This window comes from Dipteris shenzhenensis, chromosome 2 (assembly GCF_047967505.1).
Source record: "Dipteris shenzhenensis isolate YYH24624 ecotype China chromosome 2, Dip_SZ_1.0, whole genome shotgun sequence".
Classification (NCBI taxonomy): Eukaryota; Viridiplantae; Streptophyta; class Polypodiopsida; order Gleicheniales; family Dipteridaceae; genus Dipteris; species Dipteris shenzhenensis.
The window spans coordinates 57,153,271-57,176,217 of NC_141597.1; the positions used below are offsets into that span (position 1 = coordinate 57,153,271).

The following is a 22,947-nucleotide window of genomic DNA, read 5'->3' on the forward strand; positions in this document are numbered from 1 at the left end:
CTCGATGTGATTCTGAGTTATGACGTTTCTTCGAGTTACCGTTTGGACATATGAAGGTTCTTATTGATTAGACTAGGATGAGTCTTGATGGATACCTTTTTTGAATCATGTCCAAAGGCGGGGTCATTCTAATTCTTACTCTTTTAGCTCGAGGTCATGGATAGTCAGGATTCAAGAGTTGTTAGGGATGCTACCTACTGGGTTTTCTTCTTTTACCTATTGGTTGGGATATTGTAACACAAGGGGATGATATAATCACATTAAGAAAAGGATTGAGAACGGATTTGCCACCCTGACTCAATCTGGGATCATCTGAGTTGAAGAGGGATTGGCTACCCTGATTCACTCATATTGTCCACTGAGTTTTTTTATTTGCAGTATACTTTGGTGGTATGGGACACTAAGGTATGTTACATTTAAGATTCTCTAATGTGGTGGTATAATCCAGTGTGAAATAATACCCAACGACCTCTAGGGTGAAGTACAAGTAGGCTGAATTGAATTGGGGGCAACCTGAGTAGATTTTTTACGAGGGCTGACTAAGATTCTTTACCCTGAGAGAAGCCATGTATTTTTTGGGTTCAACCCTGGAGCTCCATAGTCTAGACTCAATCTCAGGGAGGGTTACCACATCTCTTCTGATGATGGTTTGTCAGTGCCTTGTTTGGAACTTGATGTTCCTAGATAAGAGATCCTAAGAACTGGATGATCTTGTGATCGGAGCGGTTTATTATGCACAAGTTTATACAGGATATTCGATAGTGGATCTTGTTTTAAGAGATTTCGGATTGTATGTTTCCGTAGTCTTTGGATCACATAGGATGTTATTCCTATGATGGTTGACTATATATATACACGTCTAGAACAGTACCATTGACTGGATATAGCCAACTGAATTTTTACTGATTATCCTAGGGGGACCATATCTTTGGTCAGGATTTTGCCCATTGATACTTCCATGAAGATTCTTCCATCATGAGTTATGAATTGACACCTAATTGTTCTGCGATGGAAAGTCTGTCATGTATTTCAACCTAAGAATTTGAATTACAAGGGTATTCCGTTGAGGGATTTTCTGAATACTAAGTAATTGAAGGAATTCGGGTTGATAGAAATTGCACCCGAGAAATTGACCCCGAGGGGCTCAATTGATGGGGTTGTTCAAACAATGATTCCTTGATCTCAACCTGAGATTTTCTGAATACTAAGTAATTGAAGGAATTCGGGTTGATAGAAATTGCACCCGAGAAATTGACCCCAAGGGGCTCAATTGATGGGGTTGTTCAAACAATGATTCCTTGATCTCAACCTGAGATTTTGAGTTCAAGGGTATTCAGCATGATGAATATTTTTTCGCGAATTCCCAGTTAGAACTCAATAGATAAGGTTGATAGAATCATTTACCTTCAGGTATGGATTTTATTATGCTTGTGTACATCTAGATATGCCAACGGAACTAACTCTGTGGATTTAAGCGTTACTTGATTTCTCGAGGAGACTACTCGACGATACGTAACCCATTGAGGTGATTAGATCACCAAGTGGGATACAGCTCTTGCAGAGGCATTGCAGAGGCAGTATGGATTGGACATGCTGTCCAAATATGGGATGACAGGCTGTAAGCCTATTTCAGTTCCTTTGGAGCAGAATGTGAAGCTGAGCGCAGATGCAGGTGAGCTTCTGGAGGACCCTACTATGTAAAGACGCATAGTAGGAAGTTTGATTTACATGACTATTACCAGGCCAGATTTGAGCTATGCTTGTTGGGTTGGTAAGTCAGTTTATGCAGGCTCCAAGGAAACCGCATTTGGATGCGGCTAGACGCATACTCAGGTATGTGAAGTCCACCTTGCAGTATGGACTATTTTATGAGGCTGGGGTTCAGATACAGTTGCATGGATACACTGATGGTGATTGGGCTGGTAGCATTTCAGATAGACGATCTACTAGTGGATATGTTATTGAGAGATTTACTTTCCTTGGGTTGGTTATCAAAGATTGTGGCTTTGGCCTTAGATTCTCTTTGATTTGAATCTCATGGAAGGTATAGCACACTCAAACTGATAGTCAGAGTATAGTTATTGACATTGACTACTCTTCACAGAGAGTTTTCAGGCTTTCTGGTGAACTCATGAGTGAGTTCTTAGAGGAAGGGGAGTATGTCATGTGCATGGTGTACCTAGGGTTGGATAGCAGCTGAATGTGGGTTACGGGATAGCATAGGGCTTGATGGCTATATTTAGCCGAGATTGCTATATATAGAGATTGATTCATATATAGTGCTCGCTTTATATGGAGGGAGCTATCTATAGCGGGTTTCTTTCTATAAGAGGGAGGGCCAGTGCTAGTGTAGTTCAGTTGAGCGCTCCTCAACTGATGGATGGGGCTTGGACCCAGGCTGGATCATAGGTGGTGTATCGAAGGTCCTCTGGACGGGCTCAGGTGGTATGGGACGCCTGGGTTAGATACGGGCCTATGGATGAGTCGAGATGTAGCCCACGTGCTCGAGGGTGGTAGGGAGGATCGAGGCGCCTGCGCTATGATTTTGGTTGGATTGAGGACGAGTTTCTAGGTCTGTGATAGGGTCAGATCTTGCGGGGTCGTGTCAAAAGTGTAGGGCAGGTTTATGGTAGCTTAGAATCAGATTTTTTTCTATGTTTGGAGCCCTTCCTAATCAACGTCATGCTTTTTGTTTCTGAAAGAGAAATCAAAACTGCGGATTTGGGCTGCAGGTTGGCCAAATCTGGCTGTTCTTAACTTGTCAATTGGAGGGTTCTACAGGGCAACAGCTTATCCTGGCTGATTTTTACCTAGCCTAAATTGGGATCCAGTGATCCCCAAATTTCCTCTAGGAGTTTTTCATATGGTCAGACTCTATGAGTGGTGTTTTACCACAGGATTCTCATACTCCTCATGATATATTTATGCCCTCAGTTCTTCTCTCGGCTATTTCATTCATATTAAAGTGAAGTCTACTTCACGGGAAAACTGAAAAAACGTGCACATCTGGAAAAGTGTCTGCCTTTCCAAAAGGTTTTATTCTAAATGGCTTGAGATAAAATGAGGGCTCCGGCTGGAAGTGTCAGATTTGCATTTTGTTGTAGGAAAAGAAGTGCCTAAAGCTGCTTCTTAGGGACTGTTAGAAATTACCCAACAGAGGGTATGCACAGCAGAAGACTTATAGTAATGCCCAGGAGCTCACACAGTGTGGTGTGGGGTGTGGAATCACAAACTTCTTAACTTATGTGCATAAAATAGATGTGCAGACTCATCAATAGACAATGAACCAGCCAAATAGAGAAACCACCAAAATAATATATTTCCGTCCAAAACTATGGACACAATACAAAAGAGATAGATCCAGAGTCCCACCAATGGTGTGGTCCTCTGATCTAACCACAAGATAGATCTAGAGTCCCACCAATGGTGTGGTCCTCTGATCTAACCACAAGGCCCTTCTGCTACCTGCTGGCTATCTCTAGACTCGAGCCCGCGTGCTCCACCTTGAGCTTCTGTAGACTTTCCGTCCAGATCACAACACCTTGCTGCCGTGAGAGACAGCCAAGGTTCAGCCCTTGAGAGCTCAGTCTGCAGCACACCTCCTACTCTCCTTCACCTCCAAGATGAGGCCCAAGGAAATGTCTTCTGGCTGCTCCTGTCTGCTGCCTGTTCTGCTGAACTGTTGGATAATGAAATGAGCCAAGTGCCTCTTCTTTTATAGGCCCCAAGGCCTGCTGCAAAAAACCGACCAGGCTACCCTAATCTGGCCGACCAGACTGTGGCTGGTCTAGCCCTTTAAGGGCTCTAAAACCGGGGCCCTTTGGCCCTCCAATCTAGGCAAGGGCCCAGCCCTATAGAAAGCATGCCCCTGCCCCCTAGCAGCCCCATTTGCTGCTCCACCTGGAGACCCTATTGCAGGCTGTACACCTGCCCACAGACCCCCGCTATGCTGTGCCATGTGCCAGCTCTGCAGGCGCCTTTTGCTGCGCCACATGTCTTAGATCCATCGCAATCTGTCCCAGACTATCTTGCCTCTGCTCCAGGCTTGTTCCAGCTCTAGGGCTCTTGCCCGAGCTCCGTACATGTCCGTGAAACCAGCCGTACAGCAGGTGTCTGTAATCCGTACAGATCTGCCATGCTTCTGCACTATTCTGACCCTCTGATCTGCTCATAACAGCTCTAGATGTGCTGCCCACATGACAGCCAAGATGCTGTCCATGTGGCAGCCCCATCTTATCACTCAATCCCTTCTGGCTCTTGTCCACATGACATCCAATCAGATGCCCATGTGGCAGACACTCAAGCCCTAGGTTCACCCCCCCCATGCTCTCCTCATATGGGGGCTTACAGATGGGGAGGTGACCTTTCCAACAGGGACAGCTTTACTGATTTAGCTGTTGCACTTATTTCAAGTTGCAAGCTGGGGATAGATGGTTCCAAACTCGGGGCCTTTTAGCCATTGGCCTCTCAGACCCTCCTTTTTGATTGTGGTCTAAGCCATGTTGCTACAGCATTTTAAAATCTTCCATCACTTTTAACTCTCCGCAGCCCCTAGTTTCTCCTAGGACTATTCTCTTTTCAGGACATGGACTGTCATGGAGTACTTCGTTGTAGGGTAACGACCAACATCAGTAGTATGCATAAGGAAGCATGCATCATGATGCTGATCTGTCAATTCCCTAGACCCAATCATGTGGCCAAAATATGTTCTTGTGATAAATTCGATATGTCGGTAATTTAGTGATATGAACCAAATCTCTCCCTCTCTCTTATCACAATCAATGAGCACAAATGAGGATCGACACAACCGACAAACATAGACACTTTATATTAGACTTGGACGAAAGGGTTACCTCTTTTGAGTTTGTCGCCAATTCAAAAGAAGACTCAAGGACTCAAGATGACACTACTAGCATCTGAGGACTGTTGGACTCTACTACAAGCTACTACCCAGCCAAGAAAGCCTAGCAAGTCTGTTGACCAGCAACTGAACTCCAATGATGACTCTCATGTGGAAATAGCCGTTTTGTCACCCCTCAGAGCTGCGGATTCAAAAGGACCTAAAATCACTACCAATGCTCCTTAAATCACAAAATCGTTTGGTTGGTCACCGCGTCCCACATCCAATGCATGTAGCCATAGCTGCCACATTTGAGGGGATGGCCAGCCACGTCCACAATTAGACTACCCCTCAAAGCTTAGGGAAATGTACTTTGCAAGGCCCCAATGATGATTCACCTAACCTAACCTAGTTAATCAGAATGGGGGCACAGCAGAAGAATTGAAAACCAAACAATGCTCACACAGAGCTACTGAACCGAAATGATGAGGCTGTCTGCATAGGACCAAACGAGCCAAACGACACACCACTCCAAAAAACCAAAGATCTGCAGAAGAAACTTGTACTAGTCTACTCGCAAAGGTCCAAACTATCCAAGAAGAAAACCGTGCCTGATTGCTTGCACAGAGCCTAGCTAGTGTTGATGCACGTCTCTCAAAAGGCCAAGTCATCTTTGTACTCATACTCATCTACGACAACAAGTCCAGCAAACTCCTCTCGTCGGCGTAGTTTCTTCTACCATGCACACTTTGTCTTTTGTACCCTTGAACAGAACATCATTTTGCTTCTTGTAACAGTACTTCTCGATATGACCTTCTTTCCTGCAGTAGTTGCAGACCTGCTTCTTTTTGTCATCTCTACTTTTACCTTTCGCATTGACTTTAACTGTATAGGCTAGCTCTCCACCTTGCATCAACGCCTCTGTCCTATGCTCTTTGCTCAATAGCAGGGACACAATAGCATGAAAGTCAAGAGTGTAAAAATTTACCCTCAAAACAGTCAGCAACTCAGCGTAGCAAGATGGCAGGGTCGTTAACTCACTCTGTCCCATATGTAAGCCAAACAATTCCTGCTTTAGTACAATCTTGTTATTCTTCACCTTTGACCCAAAAAGCATCTCCAACATTTTTCAGTTTTGTGCGGCTATTTTTCAACTCCTAGAACACAGTTGCAATTTGATGTCTACATAACGATGTCCCTGTAGCAAGTTGCTTCTTGACTACCTTCACCTTGGTGAGATTACCATGCGTTGATTGCCCTTGTCGATCCTCGTTAAGGATCCTTGTAGCATTGCCAGTTTCTGTCACCAAATTGGTACTTCTCCCAAGACATAAAGAGGAATCTTTATTGCATTGATGAACGTCAAGAAAGTTGACTTTGGTTAACTAGAATAAGCTTTGTTTTACTTTTGCTTTGCATTAGTAAAAGAGAATTGTGGGGACACCCACAAGGGACTAGGATTAGTCCAAGAACTAGGAATGCATGCATTTTGCTAACTTCTAATGTGTTAAAGTGTTGGAACTTGTTTGTGCAATGTGTAGGACCTAAGAGAGTGCAAAAAGGACCCAAGAGTGAGGGAGAAAAGCACAAAAAGCAGGTCTTGCGAGGCCTAAAAGCATGGACAAGGGGATGCCTCTTTAAAAGGAGGGCCCACAAGATTAAAAAAGGCACCAAAAGCACCATATTTAAAAGAAAGCCTAAAAAGCTTGGCTTTTATGTAAAAGTAGCTTTTAGAAAGCAGGCCCTAGCTTTTTGCTAGGCCTATTCTGTAAAAGAAAGGCCCCAGGCCTCACAGATTCATTCAAGAGTTGTACTCAACTTCATGCTCTTCTCAGAGTCAGTTGTACAAAGTATTTTCTATAGCAATAAAGACCTTCGGGGGGTCCAACCCTTATTTCTGGTCCCTTGTGTTGCATGTGCTGCGTCTCCTTTTTCTCTCCCTCTTTTCTTTTTGAAGAATCTTTTAGATAAGTGCTGCAATTCTGATTTTCAGATTTCAGTTTATGTTCTCCAGTTTCTATCGCGAAGTCTTGTGAAATATTGCATGGAAGTGTTTGCTACTTGTGACAGTGGTATCATAGCTACAGGTCTCGCTTCCTTCTTAGGAAAGTGACAATACAAGATTGCAAGGCAAATGAAATGAAGAGATGCAACCTGAAATTAGCGATTAGTATTCTCTCCATACAATCATCTTCCTTCTGGAGTGGCACAAGGAGACAGCTAGCCATGCTTTGGTGAAGTTGAATTGGCTGATTGATAGCAAGAAGAGTGGCCCATGACACTTCCTCGGGAGAGACCGACGAGATTCTGAAGGGAAGGGGATAATCCACACATTGTCATAAACGTCTGCGCTTAATTGTTGTGTGGATAAGAAAACAGTGGAAGCTCGCAAGTATGTGGGAGGTTGGCAAGGGAATCGTACGATCTAAGAACTGCATAGGAACATGATTGAAGGACACCCCACTACCACTTCTAGATGGATTTCCCAAACAGGCTATCGTTTCTAGTGGTTCATCCACCATTAGAGATTGCTTCAGTAATCTTGACGCACCTTGCTACTGTATTGAGCTGGCCGCTTGCAGCATGTTACGATGGGTGTTCGTGGTCTCAGGTTTAAGGGCATGATTCTTGGTAGACGAGGGCACATCCACCTCTGCGCTTTATGCTTGCAGCCGTCAGCCATAAGGATTGCATCATTTAGATTTAAAGATCACAACAAAGGGAATATTCAGGTCACAAAAATCCCGACAGCAATTCCTCAGCAAGAAGAGTGACCTGTTAATAATAGCATATAGAATGAACGTGAGAGTGGAAACAAAAGCAGCCCACACATGATTCAGAGTTTTTTCATGGTCATTCGTATTCAAGAAGCCGAGAGGAATTCTCCTACAAAGGCAAGATAATACCTTTCCTTTTATCTCAACAGTAGTACTTGAGCAGAAAATGCTATCTTGAAGTGTCCGCTCTCAAGACAATAAATATTGGTACTCCAAGTCGAAAATTCTTAGGTAGGAATATGAGATACCAAAAGCAAAAGCCATGGACACTCCTCATGGCAAGAACACATGCAAAGACTTCCAAAGCTGCTTTTAACAGCATCCCAGGTTAAGTACTCCTTGCATGTTTGTGAAGTTTGTTTTTTTAAAAGACCTAACCCTTGTATCTGAATACAAGGAGAGGAGCGTGCTGTGTTTCCTTGAATGTTTCAGGAACAGGGAATATATATTTGTATATACTTGATTCAAGCATGGCTGAATAATTTATTTTATAAGGAAACAACTATCTCTGATACGCAAAGTTCAGCTTCAGTTTTCAGTCATGAATACGGTTCTAATCCATTATGACACCATTCTATCTCATCCTGAAGATTTCAGTTATGATATCCAGTTATGTTGTTTTCTTATTATAGAGCATAATATGCTCAAGTACCAGCTCTTTATATGGTCAAGCAAGAAAGGGGACTTTCTACAAAAGAAGCCCAAGAGGAAAAGATAATCATTAGCGGGAGATTTTTCCCAAGAAATTAATTGTTTTTCAATGAGGGATAGAGGTGCATGTGATGCAAAGAGAGGGAATCAGGACTCTAATAGTCTTTGAGTTTTGAAGTTATATCCAACGTGTGGTGGCCTGTGGATATATGGCCAAGTTTAAGAGCAATGCTGTCATACCTTATTTTTGGGTAGTTTGTAAAGTTAACAATCACGAGCATGGTTATACTCTATTATGACTCAGTTATCTTATTTCAAGAGAATACAGACATGATAACTCAGTTATGATATTTAGTCATCATATCCAGACATGGTATCAAGTTATGTTATTCCTCATGGAGCATCATATGCTCAGATATCAGGATTCAGATCTTCTTTATGGCAGAATTTTATCATTCACCAAGTATTTCAGTTCCAAGTTATATTATCTGAGATTTTGAGGATTTCAATTATAATATCCCCAACATTTCGCCCACAGTGGGATGTCCTGTATAGATATCTGAGAATACACAGCTAGAATCGGTTTCTCAGAAAATTCCAAAGCATTCAGTTTATATGACACCAGTTTTCCACAAGTCTTATTTCATTCTCCAGAACACAGAAAAGCTTTATGCTGAACTCTTTGTGGACAGCTCTCATGAGCATCCAATGCTTTGAGGAAGTATATTTGAAAAAAAAAAAGAAGCTAAAGAGGGGGGGGGCATTTAGCCCTGAAGGGGCACGAGATGTCAAAAGCGAAAGCCAGAGCATGATATGCTCAAGTCTTGGTTTTTTTAATGCAAGTGATTTATATGATAATCACTAGCCAAGTATTTCTACAACCCTTTTATTGAGACTTGTTTATGGATTATGGATTTGAAAGTTTCTATGCTTTTTATTTCTCATGGTCATTATTGACTCAGTATTTTCTTTTATTCAATAGTTTCCATTGGGATTTGTTTTATACAAGAACTCTTATGGTTTCTCATGGAATATTATGGCCAAAGCGAGAGAGTTTTACAGTTCATCTGTTAGTTATATGTCCTTTTGGAAAGTTTGAGAACCCTCCACGTTTATGTCTGACCAGCACGGTAAGTGTTTGGTAGGAAGATATTTTATGTATAAGGAAGCACTAGTTCAGTGAATAGAATTGCAGATATTCTTCAATGCACAGTTCTTTCCAAAGGAGCTTCCAAGTTGAACTTTACAGTACTTGGAAGAGTATTGGTATGGAGTTTATCACTTCATTCAGAAAAATTTGAGAGGATTTTCAAAAGAAAGAGGGTATGGAAAGATTCCCAAAAACAGTTTTATTAAGGCGAAGTATCTCTTTTATATTGATTAAGTTTGCCTCATGAAGATCTAACCCTTGTATGGCACTGCAAGGAGAATAGTGGATTGTTTTCTTGAATTTGTTTTAGGAAGACACCTCTCATGGATGAGAAGTCAATGAATTCCCAAATATTGGCCATGCCGATTTATGGCTTCCTTTTTATTCGGATTTAAAGATCAAGTTGCAGCCAAAGAAGCCGAGGGGTGTCCCGGGAGGCCTAAAAGCATGGACAAGGGGGCGCCTCTTTAAAAGGAGGACCCACAAGATTAAAAAAGGAGCCAAAAGCACTAGATTTAAAAGAAAGCCTAAAAAGCTTGGCTTTTATGTAAAAGTAGCTTTTAGAAAGTAGGCCCTAGCTTTTTGCTAGGCCTATTCTATAAAAGAAAGGCCCCAGGCAGTGTAACCAGAAAATGCGTTTCGGGAATCCAAAACGTGTAGAAACGTTTCCGCCCGAAATGTTTTTTAGAAACGTCGCATTTAGGGTGAAACGTCCTGGGTACAATATGTACTATTGCAAAACACTCTACTCTACCCAGTTTAAACCCTCTATTCCAGCCTCTACTCCATGCTCCAGTCTCTACTCGAGCCTACTACCTAAGCCCTCTACTCTACTCCCTTGCTGAACCCTCTACTCTACCCTTCCTTGCTAAAGCCTAGATGCAGTATTATATATATAATATACATAAAATACAATATTTTTACGTGTTTCTAGGAAAAACGCTTGCCAAAATCTAGAAACTTTTCTAGAAATGCGTTTCTAGAAACGTTTATTGTGACACTGGCCCAAGGCCTCCCAGATTCAGTCAAAACTTGTACTCAGCTTCATGCTCTTCTCAGAGCCAGTTGTACAAAGTATTTTCTATAGCAGTAAAGACCTTCGAAGGGTCTAGCCCTTATTTCTGGGCCTTCGTGTTGCGCATGCTGCATCTCCTTCTTCTCTCCCTCTATTCTATTGCGAAGAATCTTTGAGATAAGTGCTGCAATTCTGATTTTCAGAATTCAGTTTGTGTTCTCCAATTTCTATCGCAAAGTTCTTGTGAAATATTGCATGGAAGTGTTTGACAGTTTTGTACGTTTATCCCTCAATATTGTCTATGCTTCAAGGGCCATCTCTGCAAGTGGATGTAAGGCATATTCATGGACGATGCCTTGGTCTCATCATCCTCCCACTCGTGAACCGCAGCCATGTCTATAGATGCTACAAACTGCCCATGGACTTGCAAATTTTATTGCCACTAGGTAGCTCCATATCGTCATCTCCACAATGGGTGTGCCACTCTCTCCGAAGTTGGCAATGGGCATCCATGAAGCTATTCAATCTAAAGAATTGGAACTCCACAAAATGAAATGTAACACCCTGTAACTTTATTACAAAGGCACACGTCATTAATGCCAAAGTCACCTTGTTTCAAAATTCAGGCACCCAAAGGGCTCCCCCTGTTAGGTGGAAGGGCTCTGATAGTATATTGGAGATAATAGGGCAGCATACGTGCCACCACACCCACAGCAGAAATTAGAATGATGGGTTCCCATGAGTCACAATAACACTCAGATCTCACTCCACTCTTGTGTCCAAGTTGGAATGACACACAAATCTCGAACAAACTCACTCCACTCTTGTGTCCACAAGTAGTAAGGACACAGAGATCTGGAAGGAACTCAGCAAGATAGGTAACGAACAGTATCCACCATGTGTGGACTGGTCTAGGACAATATTGACTCACAAATTACTCCTTGTGGAGGCTGGCGTAGCTACAGCCAAAAGGCTGTATCATCTGAGAAAAACTGAGCACCACTCCCCTTGCCGCATGCCTTACGAAGCTTCAGTGGCTGTTGTGGATAGAAGAGTATGGGTATAGAGGCCCCTTGTCTAGAGGGCACATTGCCTCCTGCCTTGCTGGTTGGAAGGGGTCAACTTGGTAGATCTGGGTCGATGCAGTAGGTGGCACCCCTGCATCCTGCCGCCTGTTTCAGGCTGACCCAAAGGTGGCCGATCTGGATTTCTTCCACTGTCCTATAGGCGGCCTTTCGGGGTCCCTATTCAAGTCTTCTAGGCAGGCCAAATCCTGCCTACATTAGCCTCCATAGTCCACGCCTTCCAGCCCCTTTGGCTAGGCCGGATCTGCCCATGTGACAATCTAGAGTGATGCCCACATGGCGGTCTAGCTAGCTGGTGCATGGTAACCTGAACGGTGCCCAAGTGGCAGCCAATCTATGGCTCTCTGATGGGTCTACATGTCTACCACACCCGAACTTGAATGCATGCAATGCCTACACGGCACATGCATCAGGTTCCAAACTAAACCCAAGATGGATCTAGAAGTGTCAAGCCCCAACATCTTCGTATGGGGGCTTACCTGTGAGACATTGACGTTTCTGGTTTGACAGTGTGCTGTATCAAAGCTGAAGAAGCTCTGATTGCAAACTTTCATGTGGCATCGGCTGTCCATGTTGTTGTGGGACTCTTGGTAGCACTAATAGCATATTGTTGCCATGTTTTGGAAACTAGAGAACTTTTCATGGCATTTTTGCAGAAAGAGCATAAGAATGTAAAAGAAGCTTCTATCAATTAGCAGACAAGACGGCATTTGCCATCCTTGAAGGCAGACTTGTGCATTCTTAGATTCAACGTCAAAGTCAGATAGGGTGCTGCACTACTTGCTATACTTTTATGTGGCGTTGATAGACATTGACTTTCTCAAAATGTTGACAGGAAGAGCATAAGACTATAGAATAAGCTTCTTTCAAATAAGACAACATGGCATTTAGTATCCTTGAACATAGTGTTCACTCATCTCTACTTAGATCTGAGATTAAGTCTGATAGGGGTCAGTGATGATTGATATACATTTATGTGGGAAAAAATTGGACTGGTAAAAGATGTTGATAGTTTATGGATGTATTTTGGACTTTGGTAAGGTCTGCATTGAAGCCATTAGTTTGGGGAACTATAGGCACGTGCAAATCAAATTTAAGCTTGGTTTTATAAAACAAAAGCAATGAGTGTGATGTTTCAAACCTCAGCTCTTGCTGTCATAAGGTGTTTTTTGTCCCTCTTTTATTAGGACAGCCCCAATAGAGCTTCTTATACGTAGTCTTGAATTTAGTTGTCTCATGAAACCATTGGTGGGGGAGCTATAGGCAGGGGCAACACATGCAAAGCAAAATTTAGCTTGTTTTATCAAACAAAAGCAATAAGTGCGAGGTTTCAATTCAGCTCTTGCTCTCATAATCTATCTTTTGTCCCTCTTTTATTAGGAGAGCCCCAATAGAGTTTCTTATAAATAGTATTGAATTTATTCTCTCATGAAATATTTTGTATTGAATTTATTTTATAAGTAGTCTTGAATTTATTCTCTCATGAATTTATTTGATAGGTAGTCTTGAATTTATTCTCTCATGAAATATTTTGTTTACTTGTCAAATTTGCTGCATAGAGAATAGGTATTGTGCTCATATTGCTGACTTATTTTTACTCACACTATACATTTTGATTTATAAATCTACCTCTTAGCCTTGTTAAATGTAAACGATTAAAATCTGACTTCTGCAGGCTTATCAGTTTTACTTGATTCACTTAGACGAATAGGTAGGGTTTTGCTATTCTGTTCAAGAGAGAAAGTTTAGTGAGTGCATAATTTTTGTGGCAACCCTTAACCCATGCAATGTATACATACAGATCATGAAAATGCTGAAGAACTGGAGGACATTGAGGCGACTCAACATTTGACTATGGGTCGACCTAAGGTGGGACAATAAGAAGTATAAAGTGGACTAGAGCTGGCAGGTTTTTGGATAAATCGTTCTGATTCACCTTCGAGCATAGTGACCGGCGGTATATCAAACATGCTCAATTCCATAGGATACTGTTGTTTTCATTTAACCCAAAATGTGATGGGTTTTTCCTTTTAAGGATCTGCCACAGCCCAGTGAAAGCTATGCTTCAAGGATAGAAGAGTTGCAATTGGACCTTCTGGAATGTGCATTGGAGTATGAGGTTAAGGTCTGTTGACCCTTTTTTTTTTGTATGTCCAGTTGTACAGGCTTTTTTTTCATATTATGGTGTTCAGTTCTTTATCCTTAAGGAGGGGATAAACGGCTCTCTATTTCAACACTTGCATAAGTACTGATTCTTATTGCTAGATCCTTTCTTGTCTTGTTTGCTGGAGTGGTTGCATATTCTCTCTGGAAGCACTCCTGTTTTTAAGATGCAATGTTTTCCTATTCTAGAAGCAGCATTGAAGTATGGTTTGCAACAGATACTTGAATTGAAGATGAAAATAGAGTGCATCTGTAAATTATTTTCATTGTAGAGGACACATTTTTGTTAGAACCTAAATTTAATTGTTTTTCATTGACAACAGATACTTGAAATGAAAATGAAAATGGTGCAAATGAAATCACACAGTCATAATCCGTCTCAGCTTTTAGAAACTGATGTAACTTTTCTACAATCAAGCACTGACCAGGTACGTTTCTGCAGAGACTAGTTGTTATAAAATGATTTGTGAGATATGCCAACTGAATCTCAGTTTCCCCTATTCTCGTGGGCAGACAGACTTTCCAAGTGTTTCAGGGCAGTTGGAGAAGATGCTTTCCCAGAGATTGGACACATGCAGGAAAAAAATGAACAGGTTACAAGCACAGAGGGATTCACTTGCAGAAGAGCTCTTACAATTTAGGAAGAAGCAAAGGTAAGTTGATCCAAAAAATTAGAGGCTCAAGACCAAAGTTCTATCACAATGAAATAGTAGCAAGCTCACCACAATTTCTATGTCATAAGTTGCAGGAAGTTTGAATTGCAGAAAAGAAATTTGGAAGACTCACTACGGCGAGTGAACAATCTACAAAGGTGTCATATATACTCATTCCAACACATGCAAGTACTTCGTAGAGTTGTACAAAAACAAAGACATTAACCAAACATATATGGGTTTTGGTTTTTTATGTCTCTTGTACATAGTTCATGCTATGGTCAGAGTCCTTCTCAGTTTGGTCTCATGTTTAAAAGGTGTTGATAATATTCACCTCAACACCTTAATCTTGTATCTCATTGTAATAATGAGCCTGGGTTTTGGCCCCTTAGACCGTGCTCATCTTTTCTCAAACAAAATTGTACATTTCAGTTTCAAATCTCTGAAGTTAAGCAATATTCCACAATGTTATGCTCCTTGAATCTCTGTGCTCCCTTATGTTAGAAAGGCCACTGACCCATTTGTGAGCCCTCTATGAGTAGGGCAAGGGATCAGTAGACCAGTATCACCTGTAGGGGAGCTGATTGCGCCATTTCTGGAGATGATTGCAGAAGCTTCTGGATCTGAGGTGAAGGCAGCAATGGTTGTGTGACCGTAGATCTGCAGATGCAGCAGAACAAGGTGGCGTAGCAGCATAAAAATGTCTTGGAGTGGACTGCCAGGGCCTATTTATAGGCCTGGTAGTGGTGCAGCAGGATGTACAGGCTGGAGGCAGCAGAAGGTCCAAACAGATCGGTGGATATCTGGTTGGTCAGTTTGCAGACAGGGTCTTGGCCTGTCTGCAGATTGCGGCGGGCATTTTTGTAGGGCTCTAGCCCCCCAGTTAGCACGTTCCCTACAGCCACTGAAGCCCCTCAAGGCCCCACAGACTGAAGGAGTGTTAGCACAATGTTTTCTTTAGTTCCCAGCACTAGCAATCTTCCTTGATTGCTGTTTGACCAGCACCCTTTTGCTTGATGTGTTCAGCTCATTTTCCAAAGCTTGTGAAAGAATAGAGTGTATGCTCTATTTTCTATCCATCGGGAGGCGTATTTATAGGTTCTCTCCGGGAGAAGTTTAATATTGTGTTGAACATTTCGCTCTGGAGGTAACCCATAAAGCAACTCATCCCCAAAACAATCAGAGAACTCCTCCTCTGCGATTTGATCAGCCAATTTGGCCATTTTCTCATCTTGGGTAGTGTAAGTGCATTCTAAGACTATGTCTAAGCCATCTGATGTTTCTTGTTGCGTAGACAATCTTTCCATTGTAGAGGCTGAAGGCATCAAAAGCATAAGTCTTCTCTCCTCGCTTTCTCTTTTTGTTCTTGGGTTAAAAAGGATTTTGGCCAAGAGCGGACTGCCATTGGAGTTACTTTTCTTTTCACTCCAATGGTGGTACTTGGGTTTGAAGGAGCCCCAATCAGCTTTGCCTGCTTGGCTTGGCCACTATGCTATGGGGCACTAGACTTTCTAACCCACCTCTTTTGAAACCAAGTCTTTTCGAGACCGCATATTGAGCTGGTGCCTACACAAACCCACTTGGCTTGCCTCTAGCATCTTTATAGTTCAGGGATATAGCTATTGCTTTATCTAGCGTGCTAGCATACTTAGCCTGAACTTCAATTTAATTCTATAAGTTAATTGGTTGTGCGGCCCGAATGATTGCATACGTTGCAGCTCCATTCTCATTTAATGCGAAAATAAAATCCTTTTCTTGCACCGACTGACGAAGAGGCTCAGATATCTTCATTACACATTCGCAAAACTTGTTAGTATACTAACAAATTCTTCTGAGATCCCAAGCTCGAGATGCTTCGTCGGGAGGCAGGAAATGTTTTCTGAATTCTTTCTTGAATCCTTCTCAGGTAGTGGATGCCATATCATCTTTTTGTTTTGTTTGATCTACCATCTATCTGTTTGCCTTAGTAAACATATGGGTGTTCATGCCATCTCTAATTTCACAAATGGTGAATGCTTCATCCCATTTGTGCAATCATCATTAGACAAGAATACTTTTCTGGTCCATAATTGATGTTTTAGCCTTCAGAGGCTTGACCATATTTTTACACTAGTTTCAGGCTTCATAGTAGACTTCCCTTTCTCTTTTGTGGATGGTCTTGCAGACAGATTTTGAACCATCCTTCTTAACTCAGATTGCCCTACATTAGCCTGTAATTGCGAAGTCATTATTTGTTGTAAGGCATCCTAACAATGCAATCCTACCAATCAAAGTATAGGCCACAAGGCACGACACCTGTTGTGCCGGCTGGACCGAGCCTACGGGATCCACTTGTGAGGCTTTTTCCTCAACTTTCATTGCAATTGCTTTGTCTTTATTCATAGACTCTCAAATCAAGAGTCCAAGTAAGGGTGCCCCCCCCGCCCCCCCTCCCCCACCCCTCCTTAATAACACATGCTATCCAAAGATGAAATCACAACCGATATAATCCCAATGAGTGACATACTCCAATTATAAAGTTATAATTTGCCAAATTCTCATTCCCTATACTAGGGAATAACTGCAACCCTAAAATTACTAAACTTTCCAAGAAAACAAACTAAACTTAAATTGAGCTGAATTCAAAAAGGCATAGAGAGCTCCATGGTTTGATTTATCTTGTCCATAGCTCCCAGATTGCTTTGATGCCATCTAAGATGGCAAAAACCCAACAAAAACACCTCCAAACTTGATTTCCCTCAAGTTCTGTTTCATTATGTCAGTCTATGGATGGGAAAAAAAGGGATTTTATCAATAAATGATGGAAATCCCCAAACCAAGAAATTCCTGCTATTTTACAAATTGTTTTCTTTCCTCTTTTTGAATGGAACACCCTTTTTTAGCCAAGATGTCTCTCTTCTGGTTGGCTCAAAATCACTCTGAGAAAACTAAAGCTTCGAGGAAATGTGAGCCGTCAAAGCAATGTCCAACTTGCTTGAACAGAGGAAGCGCGCATAGTTGAGATTTTGTGAGCTGTATGACTCCTAGAACTTCTTTCAGTCCTCCTAAAAACAATGTTTCCTTGCGATTGTGTATAGGCGACCAATATTTCAGCAATTCTTTAATTATAGTATCAATCTAGCTTCAAGGATTTAAAATAAGCAGGGTTATGCAGAAGGAAAGCTCTTGGTGATAAATCAAAACACATGTTGGTTTGTGGAGCAGGAGCAAAACACGAACGAGAAAGAGCTTGCGTTCTTCACCACCACTTCAAATTTCTTACATGTGACCACCTGTGTATCATCACTGTTGTGCTCAGGTATTACGCTCTCAAAAACCCAATCGAAGCATACATGAGTTTGGGCCGTGCCAATCGGTTGCTCTAATGTCATAATCAACCATCAATGGAGCAAGCCCAACACTTCCCATGTTATCAGCCCGAGGCGCAACGAACAATAATTGGAGGCCCAAAGCAAATAACCTCGCCAAATTCTGATCTCGCCGATGCACATCCAAACTCCATGCTTCTACTAACTAATTGAACCACTCCCAATGCAATCAAGCATTTTTGACAATATGCGTGCAATCTAGAGAGAGATACAATTATCTCAAGGTAAAAAGGACTCTTCCAGGGAAGACCCTTCAGCTTTGATACCAAATGAAATAGGGAAAACTAATCTCTATTCTCAATTCTCACAAACCAGCGGCTATTGCACGCTGAATAGCCACCCAGCCAATATCAACAGCCAAGAAATTACACACAATGTCCATTTCGTTCATGTTCAAGTCTTGCTGAAGAGCCCACAAATTCCTAGATGGATCTAGATGCCACATGTCCAATAATGAAAGCCACACTTTTACGCACTCTTTTACCCCCTCTTGGGATACACAATTTATGCACTTGTCTCTACGCATAATTCCACAATTAAGTGCACCAAGGCCTTTGGCCTTAGATCTATCTAGTATGTGCCATTTCACCGTCACCAATGACCTTGGCATTAATTCCTTTGAACCCTTCACATAAAGCACAACACCAATATAACACAAAGTTCAGTCCTTTGAAGGAAAAAGCCCACTGATCTCTACGAGGTCATGTTATCTTGACTTGAGCATAAGAACCGAGACCATGCCCCCCAGTGCAGCAAGAGATGATGTGAAAGAGGGATATCTTTGCATCCCATCGGAGAGCTGCCATCGCACTAGGATCATAGATGACGTTCGACCACATCTGTTTTGTGTTTTGAGTACTAAATTTGAGTTTTGAGTTTCTTAGTATAGCACTCAGCAAGGGCCCTAGTGAGGCCATTCCTTCAGCCATAGTGACTTGTATGAGTTACCTTTTCTAATTGTACCTTGTCTCGTAGGCCCGCGAGGCCTCCCGAAGACATTAATACATCTTTCTTTCCTTTCTCTCTCTTTCAGCTAATTAGTGTTGATTAATAGCATCTTTCTTCCTCTTTTTATGCTTTGCATTTGGTGGCATTTTCTGTAATTTTTAAGCATTGGGTTTTTTTATTACCTTATTTTCAATAGTTAGAAATGGTAAGATGAAATATATTCTGATCTTACGATGTACAAGACACATGCGGTTCTTGTAAAGTGTTTAGGAAATCGACAAAGAGATGGTAACATGAAATATATATTATGATCTTACGATATACAAGAGATATGTGATGGTTGTAACATGTTCAGGAAATTGACAAAGAAGGAGGAGGAGATGGTTGAATGCCAGCTGAGGGAGAAAGAAGCAAGAGCTCGGTTGCATGAACTGCAGGTGGCATTGCAAAGATCAAAAGCTAAAAATTTTGAGCCAGAGAAACTTGTGAAGTTGATTCCTTCCATTCGCTCCTGGCTGCGGTCCTTAAAGAAGGTGACCGGCCTTTCTTTTCTCCTGTTTTTGCTGAAAGGTATTCTGTATTGAGCTACTTTGATTTGCACATTCATGCTATAGTCTAACAATGTTAGTGACCAAGATGATTTTTGGAGTCATCTTTAAAAGTTTGATACAAGTTTACAAGCATTGAAGTATAGAATAGTAATCCTATGTCTTAGAAGGATTCAGCTGTCCCAAATGTGTCATCTGAAAAAGCTTTGCGTACTGCTAGTTGAGTTGCTTTACGAGAGCTGATAATGATTAGATCACCAACATAGAGATTGACAAAAACGAAGCTATTATTTTTTGAAAACAAAGGGATGTGGATCTGATTTAGCCTTTTTCATATCAAACGTTTTAAGAGAATGCATCTACCTTGGTGTACCATGAAGTGGCTGTTTGCTTAAAACCGTTGACTTGTGAAGCTTGCAAACCTTTTGCTAGTGTCCCTTGTACACAAAAAGATAACTGCTCCATGTAGGCTCTTCATCCACGTCCATTTAAGAAGGATGACATCCATTTGCCATAGGGGCCATGAAAAGTGTGTTGCCATGAAATGATGTCCCTTCATTTAAGAAGGATGATGTTAGAACATGAAGTCAAGTTGAGTGTGTTTGTGTGTGGTCCTGGAGTCCTAGGACATATGAGTGTGAAGGTACTTGTGGGTGAGCAATTAGTGCCACCTCTTGAAGTTAGGTGTGACCTCATCCATGAGGTGTATGTGCGAGTCAAAAGATAAGGCTTTAGCCTACAAAAGCATGTACTTGGTGAAGCATCAATCAATCAATATCTGCATCGAGTTCTAGCAATATCTTCTTGTATCTCTTGATCCGAGCTCTCTCTCTCTACAATATGTAAGTCACCTTCAATCCACCATAGTTGTATGCAGCAATCCCTGCATGTCAGCTTCTTCAATTGGTATCAGAGCAAGGTTACTTGCCCTCCACTTTGGCAACCATCAGAACTGCTATTATCTATGTGCGACTTTTCTCATCTCTGTTGCTCTCCTACCCCTCTGCTCAGCACATCAATTCCCTGCTTCTTCTTCATCGTGCTCAAGATTGGTCCGGTTGATTCCCTGCCTACTCATCAAATGTTGTTGATTCCTGAATCTCGCTGAATTTTTCCACTTACTGCTGCTGCGCTGCATGCCCCGCTATTGCCATTCAAATCTATCTAGTTCTTGGATGAGTAGATTGGCAAGGTTGACAGAGGAAGACACAGAGTCAGGATCGTTGTTTTATCAAGTCATCACACACAATAGTGGCCAGCGAATCTGTTGGAGGCTTCCTGGGCGAAATATCTCTGCTAACTGGCAGTGCATCTACTTCTGTTGCTCCTGGACGCAAGCTTGATTTGAATCTGCTCCCAGGGTGCCTCATATGCATGGAATCTGCCCATGATTCTTCCCCACTATAGCAGATCAGTTCTTCACGGGATTGGCGATCCTACTGGAATAGTTCCCTGTAGGTCAGGCTCTTCACCCCCTCGACAAGCATCTGTTGCCGCTCCTATTCAGACTGATATTTTCATTTTCCGTCCTACTGTTTAAGTCCAGGGGGAAGTGCAGATTCAGATTTCCAGCTGTACTACTTCTTGAGCAGTCTGCACCTCTTCATGCCCACGATTCTTGTGTGCTCTCTCAGTTCATGAATCTGTTCAATACAGACACCTCATGGAAACTTGGCAGTGAATCCCACTCTGGATCTTCCTACAACGACTTAAAAGGATGAAGCCTGAAGAACTTCAGCATTGGCTTGCGGCCTTTCCGTTTCATAAGGAAGCTCTTCATTTGATGCTTTTCTACTTTCAGGGTATATACCATGTGTCTAAACACATAGCTGCTGTTCGAAATGTTTATACATGGAAGCCGCCTCAGCAAAAGACCACATATCACGTGCTACACATCGTTTTGTTGATTCAATTGTGCGTAACAGGGGGCAATTGGCTATGGCACTACATTTTCCCTTCATTGGAAACATGCAAGCAATCAGACTCAATGGATCACGCTGCTTTGCCAGCAGGTCCTCAAGGAATTGGAGGTTCAGATGAGGATTCCAATCCAATAAGTTAGAAATATCTCACACAGATTTCAGATCATTTAACAAGCCACGCTACAACAGAGAGTGCAATTGTCAATGTGTTATGGGTACTCTGCCCTGGGTAGTCCCCCAAAAAATGCTTGTAATAATGAGTGTCGTGTCCTTGGTTAATAAAGGTTCTCTGCCTTGGATAGTCCTCCTAAAAAGATGTATTAGTTTTCCTGTTTATTTGTGTGTGGCTTCCTACCACTTCATGGTATGAAGCCATGGGGGGATGTATTGGAAGGAGTCCTTCAATTGATGAGTTCTCCATTGTTGAGCCTCTGAGCCATGCTTGGTAGAGCCTCTGAGCCTGTTGTGCCATGCTCTCCAGCCTCTGAGCCATGCTCTTAGTCTTTTGCATCCATGCTAGATGAGCCTTTGAGTCTGTTGTACCATGCTCACTAGCCTCTGAGCCATGCACACTTGCCTTTGAGATTGCATAGGCTAATAGTTGGATGTTGTCATGGGTGTGGCTTCTCTCCTCTATTCTCTCACCTTTCCTTCATGGGGGGGTGTTAGAACATGAAGTCAAGTTGAGTGTGTTTGTGTGTGGTCCTGGAGTCCTAGGACATATGAGTGTGAAGGTACTTGTGGGTGAGCAATTAGTGCCACCTCTTGAAGTTAGGTGTGACCTCATCCATGAGGTGTATGTGTGAGTCAAAAGATAAGGCTTTAGCCTACAAAAATATTTGCATCGAGTTCTTGCAATATCTTCTTGTATCTCTTCATTCGAGCTCTCTCTCTCTACAATATGTAAGTCACCTTCAATCCACCATAGTTGTATGCAGCAATCCCTGCATGCCAGCTTCTCAGATGACATCCATTTGCCTCAAGGTCCATGAGACATGTGTAGCACTATTCTTATAATGGTAGACTGTGTACCTAGAGCAATAGTGTCTGTAAAATCTCCCCCCCCTCATTGGGATCTTTGTAAAATCTCCCCCCACTCCGTGGGAGTACCCTTTGGCAACTCGTCTTGCATTGTTGTCAATGGACTCACTTGCTTTGACTTTCTACCACTTGCTTCCTATCATATTCTTTGATGTGGAAGGTCAACAAGTTTTCGAGCATCATTCTTGATAATGGCATCCATTTCTTTCTTACTTTTCCTTGGGAAAAGAACTTTCTATTAATGCTTCAAAAACAACTATAGAAATTAGCAATCCCTGAGGTGTTGGTTGTTGGCAACAAAGAAAGAATCTGGCTATCAGAAAGACCAGCCTGTTTCTAGAGAACCTAGCTCACTGCCTAGGAAATCTCTAGAGTAGGGGCTAACAACCAGGGAGGGGGACTATACAACCAGTGGATCCCTCGCGGTGTGAATACATAAAATATGCCCACAGGCCAAGCTCGGTAGAAACGCTCACATCTTTTGGTAGTCGCTCTAGATCTCGACGTCCCGTTTGTAGATGATGTCTTGCTAGATGGTGGCAAGAGCAGTTGGCGGTGGAACATGGCAGTCACCCATCACCATGATGCACCTTGCAACCCAGATGTTCCGCGCAGTAATGCTGGCCACTATGTACAAAACAATGTCCTCTTGAGAGGTAAGAGGATGATGCCGAGAAATTGGAGTCACCTTGGGAAGCTCAATCCTGAGGATGCTCTGTTTATGCATCCTGTAAGCTGGGTATGAACCCCCTCTGTCAACCAAGCTACCATGCCCACATGAAGAAG

At 42.2% G+C, this 22,947-nt stretch overlaps 1 protein-coding gene across 1 annotated transcript in view; it reads left to right on the plus strand.

Annotated features, from left to right (window-relative positions):
- Positions 1-22,947, plus strand: part of LOC147905030 (uncharacterized) — a 73,441-nt gene that overhangs the window by 4,543 nt on the left and 45,951 nt on the right. Inside the window, exons 4-9 of the mRNA XM_087393231.1 lie at positions 13,320-13,387; positions 13,554-13,643; positions 14,005-14,109; positions 14,195-14,334; positions 14,430-14,492; positions 19,006-19,183. Coding sequence (XP_087249357.1) covers positions 13,320-13,387; positions 13,554-13,643; positions 14,005-14,109; positions 14,195-14,334; positions 14,430-14,492; positions 19,006-19,183 — 644 coding nt within the window. The remainder of the gene's footprint in view (positions 1-13,319; positions 13,388-13,553; positions 13,644-14,004; positions 14,110-14,194; positions 14,335-14,429; positions 14,493-19,005; positions 19,184-22,947) is intronic.